This window comes from Lottia gigantea (genome assembly GCF_000327385.1).
Source record: "Lottia gigantea unplaced genomic scaffold LOTGIsca_1, whole genome shotgun sequence".
Classification (NCBI taxonomy): Eukaryota; Metazoa; Mollusca; class Gastropoda; family Lottiidae; genus Lottia; species Lottia gigantea.
In genome coordinates this window covers 9,292,748-9,307,715 of record NW_008706746.1, presented here as the reverse complement: position 1 = coordinate 9,307,715, position 14,968 = coordinate 9,292,748, and the positions used below count along the sequence as shown (strand labels likewise).

Genomic DNA, 14,968 nt, shown 5'->3' with positions numbered 1-14,968 from the left:
GCTATCAGTGTCTACGATACACATACAAAATTTAGAAAACCTCTTAACAATCCCTTTAAGACTGCGCAAAGTATCTTAAGATAAGAATTGAGTCGGTTAGGACTTGATTATTTCTAATAAAGAGTTGTGGTTGCAAAACGTGACTGGATTGTGCTAGGCATGTATTATTCATTGCGTCAGTCAGGAATTCACCATTGTGTTAGTTAGGACTTGCTCACTAAACATAATACTAGTGCTAAGTTAGACATCACCATTGCGTCAAGCAGGAATTATGATAAAAAGTCCTTCATAAATATAATGCTTTGCGTATCATCGCGGTTTCTGGGATCATTGCTTACAACGATACTTCACCATTGTATTATAGAAAAACTTGCGGCTTCATCATTGCGTGAAACAAAAGGCTTTGCTTCATCACCACGCTTGATGGGGTCATGAAAAGCAAAGACTTCACCATTGTATTATAGAAAAACTTACGGCTTCATCGTTGCGTGAAACAAAAGGCTTTGCTTCATCACCACGCTTGATGGGGTCATGAAAAGCAAAGACTTCACCATTGTATTATAGAAAAACTTACGGCTTCATCGTTGCGTGAAACAAAAGGCTTTGCTTCATCACCACGCTTGATGGGGTCATGAAAAGCAAAGACTTCACCATTGTATTATAGAAAAACTTACGGCTTCATCGTTGCGTGAAACAAAAGGCTTTGCTTCATCACCACGCTTGATGGGGTCATGAAAAGCAAAGACTTCACCATTGTATTATAGAAAAACTTACGGCTTCATCGTTGCGTGAAACAAAAGGCTTTGCTTCATCACCACGCTTGATGGGGTCATGAAAAGCAAGACTTCACCATTGCGTTATGCAAGATGAATGTAGGACTATCATTAACTTCGCCAGTGTCTTCTTTATTGCGTTTATAGTATGATTTAACCATTGTCATTTACAGAGCAAGGAATACAAATTTCAGCCGACACGATGATATAACCATATTTCGGTCATTTGCTTTAGGCCAGTTACATTTATAGGAGACATATTTAAGAAATTCAATTTGGTATTTAGGTCTTATTGCGCAGTAATTGGTAGCTTTTCAAACCACTGTTGACTAGAACTTCCTGTAGTTGGACTGATAATAGATTATATTCAATAATCGAGTCTACGTTCACAGACACCAACTGAGAGCATGGCGAATAATCTTTTCACAAACATTAAGATTCACTTACTCCCTACTCCGAATAAGCTACTGCGAACATATTACATGGCAGTCCACCTCATGGATTTTTCTAATCTTTAAGGCTTCTAATTAACTATTTTTCCAGAAGAGACCCTCGTATAGCCACTTCCGAGGGCGATGTGTTTGGTGTTTTGACATTATGAAGGCATGGACTGTAGCCCGTGTTTGAGATCTTCAATAGAAATCAGTATAAACAATGATCTTCCATCCAATTTCAGAACTAAACAGGTGAAACTAATTAGCAGAGGAATAAAGCGCCTGTAAGAACCGAAATTGATTGAAAAGACAGAAGAGACCTTACCTGTTCGATAGTAATCTATGATGGAATTGAACACTGCTGGATGACGATCAAAGAAATATTCCTCAGTCTTACATCCTGATTCTAAATGAGCTTCAGCTAATCTAGCCAAACGTGTGTGTGGAGCATTACGTAAAGTTGACACGTGCGTTTCGTGTCTGACTCCTCCAACATTGAGCAATAAGCGAGCACTTCCACCAGCTAGCTTTCTTCCCTCTCGTCTTGGAGTATTCCCCGCTTCATCTTGAACCAGCAGATTATTTTTGAAATTTTTCGATACACGAACTATATCGCTCATGGTAAACTTATTTTCTAATATCATGACCACTGAGACGGTATTTTCCAGCCCTTGAGGGCAGTTCCCACTCCGTGCTTCATTGCTAGAAAATAACTTGCTCCTCGTTGTCCCTACAGTACATTATTAGCCTGATTGAAACGAGAATTCTTTGGTCATGTGATCACAGTTAAATAACAGCATGACTGAATTCCTGGCAATGAAAAGTCGTCTCAATATGTGAATAAAACATAAGCTATCCATGCAAATTGCTGAAAGCTGTGGAATATATTGCACGAAGATATTTAAAAGGTCGCGGTGTTCCTATCAATGTTGACTTGTTTCCAGTAAATAGCTTATACTAGACAGTGATTTATTGACTGGTATACTCCCGTCTTGATACACCACAGTTTAACTACCGTTCCACCGATACATAATATCTCTTCCTCATTTTATCACATGTCACATTGTGTTTTCTATCATGTTTCACTACTGACTCGACTAATTCAAAACCCCTTCCGACATGACAGAAAATATATAACCATAGTAACACAAGCTTTTTAAAAATAACCATATAAAGTAGTTGGCACGCGAACAAGAGAACTAGGCAATGGTGTATCGCACAGATAAGGGAATTCCTCAGTTATAATGTCTATTAGCATATTAAATGGTGGTTGGAAGAAGCGACTGTGTCTATGGGGCACCCACTAGGGAATATCATTACGATGAATACAGAAAATATTGTATCTATTAAAAGGGATATGGATCAGTAAAGGCATGTATCAAGAGCATTATGTACAATACAATGTAAATTAATTTTCATACGAGATAACTAAATATAGAACTTATTCCAGTATTGTTCAATATTGGTCATAATTGGCTAGGTGTGCACAGCATAATGAATATGGACGACCATATTAATTCTTTAATTATTGCAGCTTGCAGGTGGGAATACGAAACTTTCAGAAAATAAATGGGGGAAGGGGAACTGATATATAGAAAATTCTTCTTCATTCCATATGCTGCTAATAATCTCTGCACTATCTTGGTTTATAAGTTTTTTTGTTGAGAGGTGGGGGGATTTAAATAACAAAGTCTATGCAATCCATAGTTATCTGATTTACTATGTAAAAAGCATAGTTTGAGCTACACATATTGCTTTGAATGGAAATCCGACGTTGAGTTCACCTGCAATTAAACTGTCATTGTAGACTAAGTTATTCGTCAAATTTTAGCAACTTTGCATCTTTGAAGATAATTAAGAGACGTATGGATACTGTAATTCATTTAGATGGATATGAAATGTTAGTTCACTATTGATGACATACAGTGTCGTCAGGACTTGGCAATTTACGCACTCTTTTGATTTTCAGTTTCGGCCACAAGACAGTTCTCTCATCTATATCACTGACAGTTGCAAACATTTATCGATGGATGGCAGGTAGGCAACGTTTTCCTTGACATTTTGTTTTTTACAGAAACGATCCAGTGTGAAAGTTCCGCTAGAGCCGACTAGAAGTGTTTGCACCATGTAAGGTCTCTCGTCTTCACAAGACCAAAGAATTATAGAAAACCCCACTTCATTTTCAGTTGCACCTATCTTTCTATTTTTCCATAAAACGATTGCATTTCATTACCTATGAAGATAGACAGAGTACCCATTTTCCTTTGCCGGGGGGCCTTACAACAGTGAGCTTCAGGTCAATGCTTTTTCTACTGTTGAAGACTGACGACATACAGTGTCTAAAAAGGGTTCTGTTGATAAGTGTGCTGATTCGAAAGCACTTCTTTTAAAGTTTCGTAATACATCTGTTGACTTCAAATAGTAATAAATGGGATTGATTCTGAGAAAATGAAACACCAAACGAATCAACCAATGGATACATAGGTTTGAAACACAGACCTCGGAATGATGAAATCTTTTATTTCCATAGGTTCAATAGAGTAAGGGGGGTAACTACAGTTGAATTCAATTTTGCAGACCACACAAAAATTCATCAAAAAACTAAATCTTGTTTGGATTTCAAGCATCCAGAACATGGGATGACATTCATTAAAGATCCAAGAAAACTTTAGGAAAGACATAATACTTTATTGAACAATATTATCAATTACTATTTGAAATGTATCAATATCTTCTCCTAGAGCTTTCAGAATAATATCAAGATATCTAACAGCTGATTGGTTGATGAAAGATTCTTCTACTTTCTTATTTCTATTGGAGATTCTGAAATAAAACACAAAATAATCTAATGTAAGTTACTACTATAAAGTTTACATTGTTATATCCTATACAAATATTACATGTATCAGATCTGGGACACCAAAGAAACCCCTGTGAAGTTAGGAAATCCAAAGATCAAAACCCCAAAAACTGATATATGTACTTAATATACAAGGTTATAGAGTATTTATTCATTTTCTCAGCAAAAGAAATACAATTGTTGTAATTTCTATACATTAAGCTAGTCTATGCCTAAAAACAGTTTTTCAATTATCAACAGCAGGAAAGAAACTTGTCTGCTGTTTAAAGGATACTGACACCTTCAAAAATTTAATTGACTTACAATTTCAAAATAATTATTGCCACCATTGTCCACTGAGCAGGTTTAAAAGTAATATTAGAACTGGTAAACCTGAAATACAAATAAACTTTTTAATTCATAACCATATAATTAAGAATATAATGTGCAAACCTTCTTGCCATCTAATAAACCTAGTACTGACAGGGCTGTAGCTGTAGTTTTTTTTCAGTGAGATTCAGAAGGTGATGACCTTTATGGTATAAATGAAATAAATGGAGTTTGAAATCATACTTTTCTGCACTATGTGGGCTAATGAAGAAATGCAACGCCATGCAGGGTGCAATGAGGGAAAGTGCAATGAGCCTGCTCTTTTTCGTTTGCCAACTGTCGAGGGATATTTAACGTGCGCAGACTGTAGAACACGGGGCCTCGGTTTATTGTCTCATCCGTACGACTAGGCGTTTTTTCCATGTCAGCCCCTCTTACCTGCATCACTGACAAGGGGAAACTGGGTTGAAAAATCTAAATGTATAATCTCAACCTAAGCTGGGGTTAGCGAGCAAGCGTCTAACTCACAGAGCCACGGCAGGTCATCAAGTAAGCAATTACTATGGACGATATCATATTTATATTTCCAATCTTTTTAACAAAATTTCTTTTTTTGTCAAAATCGGTCTGAGGCATTTGCCTTTGCCTTGATGTAGTTACAGCCCTGACTGAAATATCTTACAAAGCGTGGATTGATTTGTACATGAAATTGACAGAATTTTACCTGAAGGTATGAACTAATTCTCTGAGTTCTTCTGTAACATCTAATATTGATAATCTTAAAGGTGATAAAACTTCAGGTAGTCTGTAATCAAATATGATATATGTAAAATATCTTCTACAAGGTTCTCAACCACTCAGTTGATTTTGATACAATCTGATTATAATACAAAACTGGATATCTAACGTTCTTGGTCATTTTATATTTAAATAATCAAATGCTCTGTTGAATAAAAATGTGAAGAATTCTTGGTTATTCACAAAACATTTATTATCTTACCACTTTTTATAGTTTTGACATTTCTTAAAAGATGTTTCAAATTGGTCAAGGACTTGTGAAAACACCTTAAAATCAGTCTGATCAGTAAATACTGAGGAAAAAAAATCTTACACTTTCATTAATCTTTCTAATACAATTCTTCTTCTAATTACCATCTGGTCAAGAGAGTCTACAGTAGGCATAACTACAGGTGCTTTATCATCTTCTATATAGTCCTGACAAGGCAATATATAACGAATAATTTAATCATCAAACACCACTTAAAATCCAATTAAAAATGAGTTTGGTTATTCTTGTCATACAGCATCAAGTGCAATGTCAACAACATGAGACAATTAGTAATAATCTACCAATGCACATTAAAGGAATACTACCTCTTAAAACTTAAATTCTCAAACTCATATAATTGTAATATATAGTTTTGACACCAGAAAATTAAAATTGTAAGTACATACTCTTATTGGCTACATTTGAAAATTTAGGTTTAGAACAAGGTTGGAAAGAGCACATTGAGAGAGAGTATAAATATTTTACCTTCTCACTTTCCTGTAAGTCTTTATCAGTACAGAAATTACCACGTAAAAATTCTCTAACTTTTATTTCTTCTTTTCGTACTTCCTCTTTCAAATCTTCATAACCTGGTAATGGCTTCATCTTAGATTTACCATCTTCAATTTGTAATTTTTTAAACAGTAATTCCTCTAATTTTTCTTTCTCTCTTTCTTTTTCTTCCAATCTTTGACAAAGTGAATTATAGTGTTCTTCCATGCTTGCACAAACTACGCTTAATGACTGTTGTTTCAGGTACATTTTGGTGTTTTCAGTAACCCACTGTTTGATAATATCACTAAGAAGTCTCAATGGAGAGGTTTTCCTCTGAGGTTCAGTATGAGTTTTTGGCAGAACATTTACAGCTGTATTTTTAGTTTGTGTACTCGAACCAACACTTAAAGGGACATCCACAGACATTTTTGATAAATGTTTCTTTCGTTTATTAAGTAGTCTTAACATGTATTCACTTTTAGATTCTGTGGGCTGATTAGGTACAGTTTGTATGGGATTTTTAAGTTCACTTTGCTCATATAGAGACTTAGGAATCTCTGAAGGGACTTGACTAGTATCTGTAGTAAGTTGACTGAAGCGACTCTCAACATCCTCCACATTTGATTCTAGTTCTTGGCTTTTAAACTCTTCTAGGTAGAAATCTTTCTCTTTACAACACTCTTGCCCATCAGATATTGAGCTATCAGTCTGTTCTGTAACCTGGGTTTTATTATCAGTATCCTTTCCCTCTCTATCTAGCTTCTTTAATCTTTCCACCTCATCTTTCAGAGCATCCTGTTCTTTTGAAGACACAATGATCTCATCACCAATAGATCCACTGAAAAATCAAAATAATTAGCAATTTTTTTTACATTCTTTCTCTATCATTTCCCTCTATTCCTAACTAAGAGCATTTCATTCAAACAGTTGTTAAATATTCAACAATCAAATTATGTTTTCAGCTAAAACTTTGTTACAACTTGTGATGAGGTATATCAGATTTGATATAATATATGTTTCGAAGAAGACTTTGATGTCCCTGCATAAGTGCTTCTGTACTTTAAATAAACAACTAACCTTGATCCAGTTAAAAGTTGAAATTCAACTTTAGGCTCCAATTCTCTAGCCCAGACTGGCGCTGATGATATTTGGTTCTCAAAATACTTCGATGCTTTAAAACACTGATTACTACAAAACTTCTGAAATGGAACATCAAATTCTATGGCATTTCTATGCATTAATAGATGAGAGGTCTGATAGGGGGTCACAACATTTCTCACCAGTCCCAGTGTGGGTAGCAAAGGCAGGGCCACCCTCAGGTTTTGGGTCCCCTGTGGTACTGTTTGAATTAACTTACCTTTCTTTCTGAGATGTCATAAATTTTGTTGGATTTTGTAGAAATATGATACTTCTGTTTTAATACCTGCCAATATATGTAAAATATTTCAAATGTTGACATTTTAGTGTATTTCAAGTTGTTGTAATAATAATGTTCCAAAAAACTAATTTTTTTACTTATATACTATCTAGGGCCCGGTTCCCAACCTGGGGTGTTTTCACCCCCAGGGGGTGTGGGACTAGGATGTCAGGGGTGTGGCCAACTGGTATAGGAGTAGAATTGGTTTTGAATTGAGAGAGCACCTCACATCAACACATTCTGAAAAATTTGGGGGTGTGAACAGTTCAGGTGTTTGCTCCAGGGGTGTGAATGCTGAAAAAGGTTGGGAACTACTGATCTAGGGGCTAAGTAAACAACATCATTAAACTTCATTATCAAACGAAATTGGAGCTTCATACACCTTTGTCTTCCATAGGACAACCAATTCACTTAAATGCAAAAGATTAAATAAAACTATTAGAATAGGCCTACTTACAGTTTTCACTGATTTATTACAAAGTGGATAACCACAAATTTTGGTAATAGATCTCTCTTCTACAATATCAACATAATGACTGGGTCCTATCATATTTCCCTGGAAAAAATTAATATATTCAGACACTAACAATTCTCAACAATTCTCATTTATCTATAATGTTTATTCAACAAAGAACTGTAATACATAATTCCTATTTTTACAATATTTTAACATTGAACATTACTTGCACCCCTTGCCATTGTATTACAAAAAATCCTTCATTTGCAAAATCATGGGCTCAAGCTAGTTAGACATATAAGATTGAACTTACAACTTGTAACAAATATTGAACTGAAATATCAGGTTCTATTAACTCCTGTACAATATTAAAAGCTCTTTTCTCATATTCAATTCTCTTTCGTATTCTTTCTTCAATATCTTTCCTTTTCCTAAGTAAATATAAGATTGTTTTATTATTAAATGGTAAACATAGGTAAGTTTAAAGAAAAAAGTCAGATGTCAGTCTATTGGCAAATGATCCAGAAATACCACACTATAATGAATTAAAATAACTGCAGATTAAGGAAACACGTAAACAATTTAGTAAATCTCACTATACCTTTCATCATCATTCTCTTGTGATTCTTTAAATACAGACATGGCTGTTTATTATTCCTAAAATACAAATCAAGATGGCAAGATGACTTATTAGAACAGGTCTTCTAAATCCAAGTTCGAACATCATTTGGTTTGACCCGTCGAATTTCTGACGCTATTTCACTCTATATGTAGCCTACTTCATTACGATTTTAATTCTAGACCATCATCATGTGATATTTTAGTGGATACAAAATTATTAAAATCTTAAAGAGGTACATACAGTCGAGTAACCTAATTTCGTGGAAACCTATTATTCATGGATTTCCGGAAAGGATTAATAATTTACGTGAGCGACCTTGCGCGACCTCCGCATTAGTTTGTTTTAATAAACATGAGTTTTCTGTACAATATCAGCTAGTAGAATGAATCCAGTAGTTTCAAGCAAGGTAAAATGTATTAATGTATACTTTGACAAATACAAAATGGCGGATTTCACTTATTACCAAACGTCACCATTTTTTATCGGCCGAAATTCATTATAATCCCGAGTGGTAATCGGAATTCCAAATGTCGTCTGCTAGAATATAATCCAACGAATGAAGTCACGTGATCAACTAGTGGATTCCGTGTCAGCAGAAAATTTCTATGGAACACAAAGTGGACCATATTCTTATGTTGTTTCAGTGACTTTTAGCAATAATTCACGCTATGTATCTTATTTTGTCAGTCGCTATTTTTTTTTTAAATCATGGTTCTTTGAATGAATTGTCACTAGTTATAATGAATTGATATTAAAGATAAATACTAAGAGAAGTTAATTATACCACCCGGTATCCATACAACGTGTTTATCTAGACTTATTTATAGATCAAACATTGTACACGAAAATAGGTGACGCATTCTGCCGCCGTTCCCGAGTTGGTTGCTCATGAAATATGGGTCAAAGTGAAGGATTCATTAAGAAAATCGAAATAAACCAATTTCTATTATTTTGTAGAATATCTGAGGAAACATCTAAGACATAAAAATTTTTTTTCGTTTTTTTAACTTTGACGAAATTCGGTGTTGAATCCTTATATCCACGAAAATAGGTTACACCACTGTAAGTGAAGTAGCCTCGAATTTCTTATATTTTCCATTTGTGTGCTCAATGTTTGTACTGAATACTGAATGGTGTAGAATCTATAGGCATAGTCGTGTAAATTTGCTTTTAAAACATTGGTGATGACAAATATAACATACTGACTATTGAAGGAGATTGTGTGTTCCTTTTACTGTTTCAAAACAATAACTTACAATATAATTTCAACACCGGAAGTACTTTCATGGGGGCAGCCATATTGACTTCGAACTACCGATCAATTGCATAACTACCGAAAGGAAATTGAATGTAATCCGAATAAATTCTCTAGTAGTAGAGTTAGTATTTGGCAATAATGACTGTCTGATCACACGGTAGCTGTGATAGAGTTCATTTCTACCACGTAGTTTAAATCAGATCAGATTGTATAAATCTATTGCTTGTCACAAAATATATATCTTTAATTGAGAACTTTCTATCATAGCAATCGTTAATTAACACTCTACCTTATCCCCCAATTTGACTGGTTGGCTCTGGTAAGTCCTTTTAAGCATCCCCTTGGTAACAGTCAACATTTGCTTGTTTCTGTCCCCTCTAATTTATGCTCACTTTAGATTTGGATCTGGAAGAATACACACATTATTGTAGCCTTTATACAATTAAGATTTTGTAGGTGTTTCTTCCATTCTTTGAACTATATGATACTCGTTTTCAGGAATGTGTACTTAATATTGTCTTGGTTTTGGAAAAGTGGGGTGGGGAAGTTTAAGTGTTTATAAGAGTATGATTGCATATATTTCATATCACATTATTATTTTACTCTTTATCTTTAATTACATGTATTCATAACAAAGCATAACTATATAAGTTTACAGTCTTTGAGTAGCTGTATGAAGTTAATTTTGCGATAAAATCCCAATACAGGGTAGTTTTTTCTTTTTCAAATTTAACATCTGACATAATTTCATTCGTGTTGGGTAGACCTGTGAGCTGCGGAAAATCTGCGACTATGCCATAGCTATTGAAGCCAGCCAGCCGACTTTTACAATTGTAGGCTTTTTCTTAGAACCCAATTTAGTAACTTTTCATACTGCACAATCAGTAACTCAGTGTGTTTTGGTTTGAAGCATGGACATGTATGATAAAAGCAAAAACATTGTTAAGTATTTGGAAATTAATGTTGTTGTCTGTAATTCTATAATTTTGAATTTCATTTAAGAACAATTTTCCACTTGTCTTATAGTTGTGTTTTACTTGATCTGGTGTAAATTGAGCATTGGTCTTTTTAGTTAATACATTCCTTTGCAACCAATTTTACAATTTGCATTAGAAGTCTACGATTCTTGGCTATGGAACGGGTAAGTCTTAGTCGGAGAAAATCATTCACCATGTAGTATTAGTGGCACTTAGTGCGAAAGGTATTTTTGCTCAAAGCCTACCATGATGTAGTTACCTCCCATTTGCATTGTATTTTTAATAATATCTGTTATTCTGTCTTAAATTGTGATATTTGCATATACATTTTAAAGATGGGTTTCCTTATTATTCAAATTAAACTATTCGATTGATTGGTGTTTTCTTTTGAATTATCATATATTCTTAATCATATCATTATGTTCTTATCACATGTAATTAAGAGTTTTAACCAATAATAAATGTCAAAGTATGTCTGGATAAACAAAAAAACCTTTTTGACCTTTCTTGATCGGTCACTCATTGGAATTCTGCTGGTAATTATCTTCTAATTTTGCTCATTATGAAATAATCATGGACGTGTGAGACAAACTGGTATTTTTCCAAGTTATTAGAAAACCTCTACTTTCTAATCACACCCAGGAACAAAGAATAATTACCGAACAATAGTATATACTCCTACTACTTTCTGCAATTTAAGACTACAGAAATTTTGTTAGTTACTTTCGGATACAAGAAAAACATCCCTATGAAAATGCTATATTCTATTTTCAATATTTTATTCACTTTTGATATACAATATAAAACCATAATTCACCAACGGAGACAATATTAAACATATAACTGTATTGATAGTCAGAGATATAAAAATACAAATGTATTACAAAACATTAAACACATACAAATATTAACACAGAAACGTTAGTCTCAACAGCAGAAAAAGTGGGTTATCTCCCTTCGTACAGAACAAGAGCACCCTAAGCGTAACGAAGCACATGCCTCAGTTTTGAAACGACGTACAAATTTTATATCTGTCTTTTTTTTTTACAATTATAAAAAATCCACCAGACCCTCCTGTGCCTCATGGATTGCGCTACGGCCTATACAGCGTGTTTAAGAAATTAGCAAGAAAGTCAAAAAAGCTAGAGACAGATAAATTCCGACTCTTTGTCTGTCTATTGCTATAGTTACAGATGGAGGATGCTAGTGCCAATCGAAATAACTTTCAGGGGCCAATACTAATCAGGGTTACAGATTGTTAGCTCCGAGTGTTCATGATGTCTTACAGATGTCTATAACACCATCTCATAACATAGGGGCATACTTAGATACGACTTGTTTAACTGTAGAAACCGATATAAATAGTAATAATTTGAAACCAGATACTAATATACAACATACAAGTACAAAATATAATATAAAATATACAATGGAATAATTTATATCTATGGCACATACAGCTCCAAAAACTCAACTCCTACCATTCACCTTTAATCGTTCAGGAATCTTTTATACCCTCCTTGTTTAAACAATTACTGCAGTATGTGGTCACATTATCGTATGCACATATTTCTTGCGATTTGAGGTGCCTGCATGACTCGTTTTACACGTTGCTGAACATATATGCTACGCAAATATATTCTTAATGCATACCATACCTTTTAATAACTGTTGATGTAGTCCATATTGACTAAGTCGGGGGAATATATTTATTGCGACTTAAGAAGTAGGATACATTTTTAATGGCCCGAGGGGGGAGGGGGCAAGTCCCAATTGTTAAGGCCCAAAAAGGCCGCATATCTGTTTTCAGCATCGAAATCCATTGCCTATCTATAGTAGGGTAAAGACAATACCAAATACCTTTGTGGACTCTTAAAGAGATCTGAGTGCAATTACATGTAACTCTACAGCCCTGTGATATCCGGTATCAAGTAGTTACATATGGAGTAAGTATGGTAAACAAGAGTAAGACATGCCTAGGGACATGTAATCGGAGGTTGTTTTGTTTCAAGGCATGATTATTTACTGACGTTATTTCAACAGTCTCAACTCTATAATAGAACTATATCATTTCTTCCAACCTCAAGACAATGATGAAAGATGATAACCAGCAATAAATAAAGGTGAAATAAAGGCATAAATTCGTACAAATATTTGCCTTTCGAACAGCTGCATCTACACGACTTTCGCCTTGACTCAAATAGCCGCCTCTCTCACGGAAGTTTGTAAATACAGCGATTTTATTGGATTGTACAGTAGCAAATATCGCCAATCAAATGCCTTGATAAAAAGTCTGTAAATACTAAGCCATAATGTTGACAGTCTTTCTGTCGAGGGCTTTGATTGGCTATATTCGCTGGCATACAATCCAAGCAAATCGTTAAATTCCGCGATACTATTGTCGAGTAGAAATGAAATGAATGGAGTTTTACGTCCTACTTTTCTGCACCATGTTTTGTCAGAGTAGAAGATCATAAAAGCTTGATATTGTGAAGTTGGAGCTCACATGACTCAAGTTAAACAATCTTAATTCATACACCATATTTTAAACCTTACTGACACACAAAATTGACGAAAAGACCAGTATTTCTCTTGTCCGGAAATCTAGACTGTACGTTGAAACCATACCGGGGACATCCTCATGTTGCCCGTTCTTGTTGTATGAAACATATCATCCACAGAAGGCTATAAAATGTATCCAATTGTCAATGAAAGGTATCAATTTGCCGACATAACTCGGTTCCCCATTCGTATTTACAACATCCCTCTCCCATGCATGCACACATCTCACAATTTCTTTTTTTAATTGAGGTATTATTCCGACTTCTTTTATTTCGATACGTCTTGTGCAAATTTTAGAGCCAAAAACATACACCCCACCATCATTCAGTTGGCGACAATATTTTGCCACCACTATTCAGGATCACACTCGTATTTACAACTACTCGCTCTCATGCACATCTCTCACAATTTAGTTTTAATTTGAGGTATTCTGACATCCTTAATTTCGAAACGTCTTGTGCGAAACGTCCTCAAAGTATTCTTTCTCCACTCGACACACTACTTTGTCGTTTCAAAACTGTTACTTGTCGTCTCATTTGACAATAACAAACCGACAATAAAACTGTTATCACAGACAATCCAATACAGGCCGCTATCAAAATCCAGCTATTTGAACTATGATGAACAACGTAACGTTCACCTTTGATGTATTTGACAGTCCCAGAGGTGTTCACCAAATTATGGAATTGTGCCTTAAAAAGTTCAGGAATTTTATTATTCCAAAAGTTCAATTTAACTGGTTTGAAGTTAGTCTCTGTGGATATATCCGGCCCGTCTTTAGCTGAATAAAATCTTGTATATAGAGGATATTGTTCTGTAAATCTGGCCATGTGAAAATCATTATCTGGCAGCAAAGATGGTGTCCTAAAAATAAGAAAATAAATCATATTTGATTTGCAGTACCACCCAGACAAAGGATGCCGATCCTGAATGTGTGATACTATGATCACAATAGGTTCCATAAGTTATATTCTGGAGAGATAGTGTACTGCTGTATACTATTCTCATCTTACGGTTTTTGTCCTTTGGTTGCAAGTTTTCTTGGTTGTATAGTATACACGACAGTTTCATCCGGGAAAAAAAACCAACCGAATCCTTGACTCACCCAGTTTTTACGAAATTGGCCCAGATTTTCATCAGTTGGCGAGCCATATCTTTATCATTGGAATCGTATCTAAAGTTCTTGTGACTTCTTATAGGATAACCAGATAGATAGAATATTTCAGCCCCGTGTACGGCTCCTGCAATAAGAACGTAGTAATCGAGGAGTGAACAATGAGGAAAAGCATGGAAAGAGAGGGTGACCAAAGTATTACACGTTAGTCTTGGGGCATTGGAAAAAAAGATGAAACGTATGGTGATCGTAACGGCACAATGGAATCCTGAATTCATTGTGAAAAAATCATTATCCCCACAGAAAGGAGGCACAAAATATTCCATAGTCAATTATGTGCATGTTATTATATCTTTGTTGTACAGCGCAAAGGACTCAAATATTTACATTTAACAGAGCTGTCTGTTCAAGTCATTCAGAAAAGATCAACTACCGTTACAGACTTTAGGAGATACAAAAATTCTACTCTCACTCTGACCACTCCTTGACTCTTATTCGGTCGATAGTCGGACTGCTTGCTTTGTTTACTAAGATTTGGTACAATTGCACTTCAAGAATAATGTTGTTTGGTTACCTTTCCATTGATCCCAAATAGATTTATATTCATAATTATAAACATATACAGTCATATTGGTTTTTGAT

General features: G+C 34.8%; 2 protein-coding genes across 2 annotated transcripts in view; both read right to left on the bottom strand.

The window, feature by feature from the left end:
• Positions 1 to 1,827, bottom strand: part of LOTGIDRAFT_103377 (hypothetical protein) — a gene marked incomplete at both ends in the record, with an annotated part of 41,333 nt that extends 39,506 nt beyond the window's left edge. Inside the window, one exon of the mRNA XM_009045999.1 lies at positions 1,533 to 1,827. Within this exon, the coding sequence (XP_009044247.1) occupies positions 1,533 to 1,827 (295 nt within the window). The remainder of the gene's footprint in view (positions 1 to 1,532) is intronic.
• Positions 1,828 to 3,876: 2,049 nt separating this feature from the next.
• Positions 3,877 to 8,435, bottom strand: LOTGIDRAFT_228169 (hypothetical protein; the record flags this gene model as incomplete). The annotated part of the gene is made up of 10 exons (XM_009045998.1): positions 3,877 to 4,030; positions 4,371 to 4,439; positions 5,101 to 5,181; positions 5,488 to 5,591; positions 5,911 to 6,757; positions 6,997 to 7,118; positions 7,277 to 7,342; positions 7,794 to 7,892; positions 8,107 to 8,224; positions 8,395 to 8,435. 10 exons carry the CDS (start codon positions 8,433 to 8,435, stop codon positions 3,895 to 3,897), a joined length of 1,683 nt encoding a protein of 560 aa, XP_009044246.1. The 3' UTR covers positions 3,877 to 3,894.
• Between the last annotated feature and the right edge of the window lie 6,533 nt (positions 8,436 to 14,968).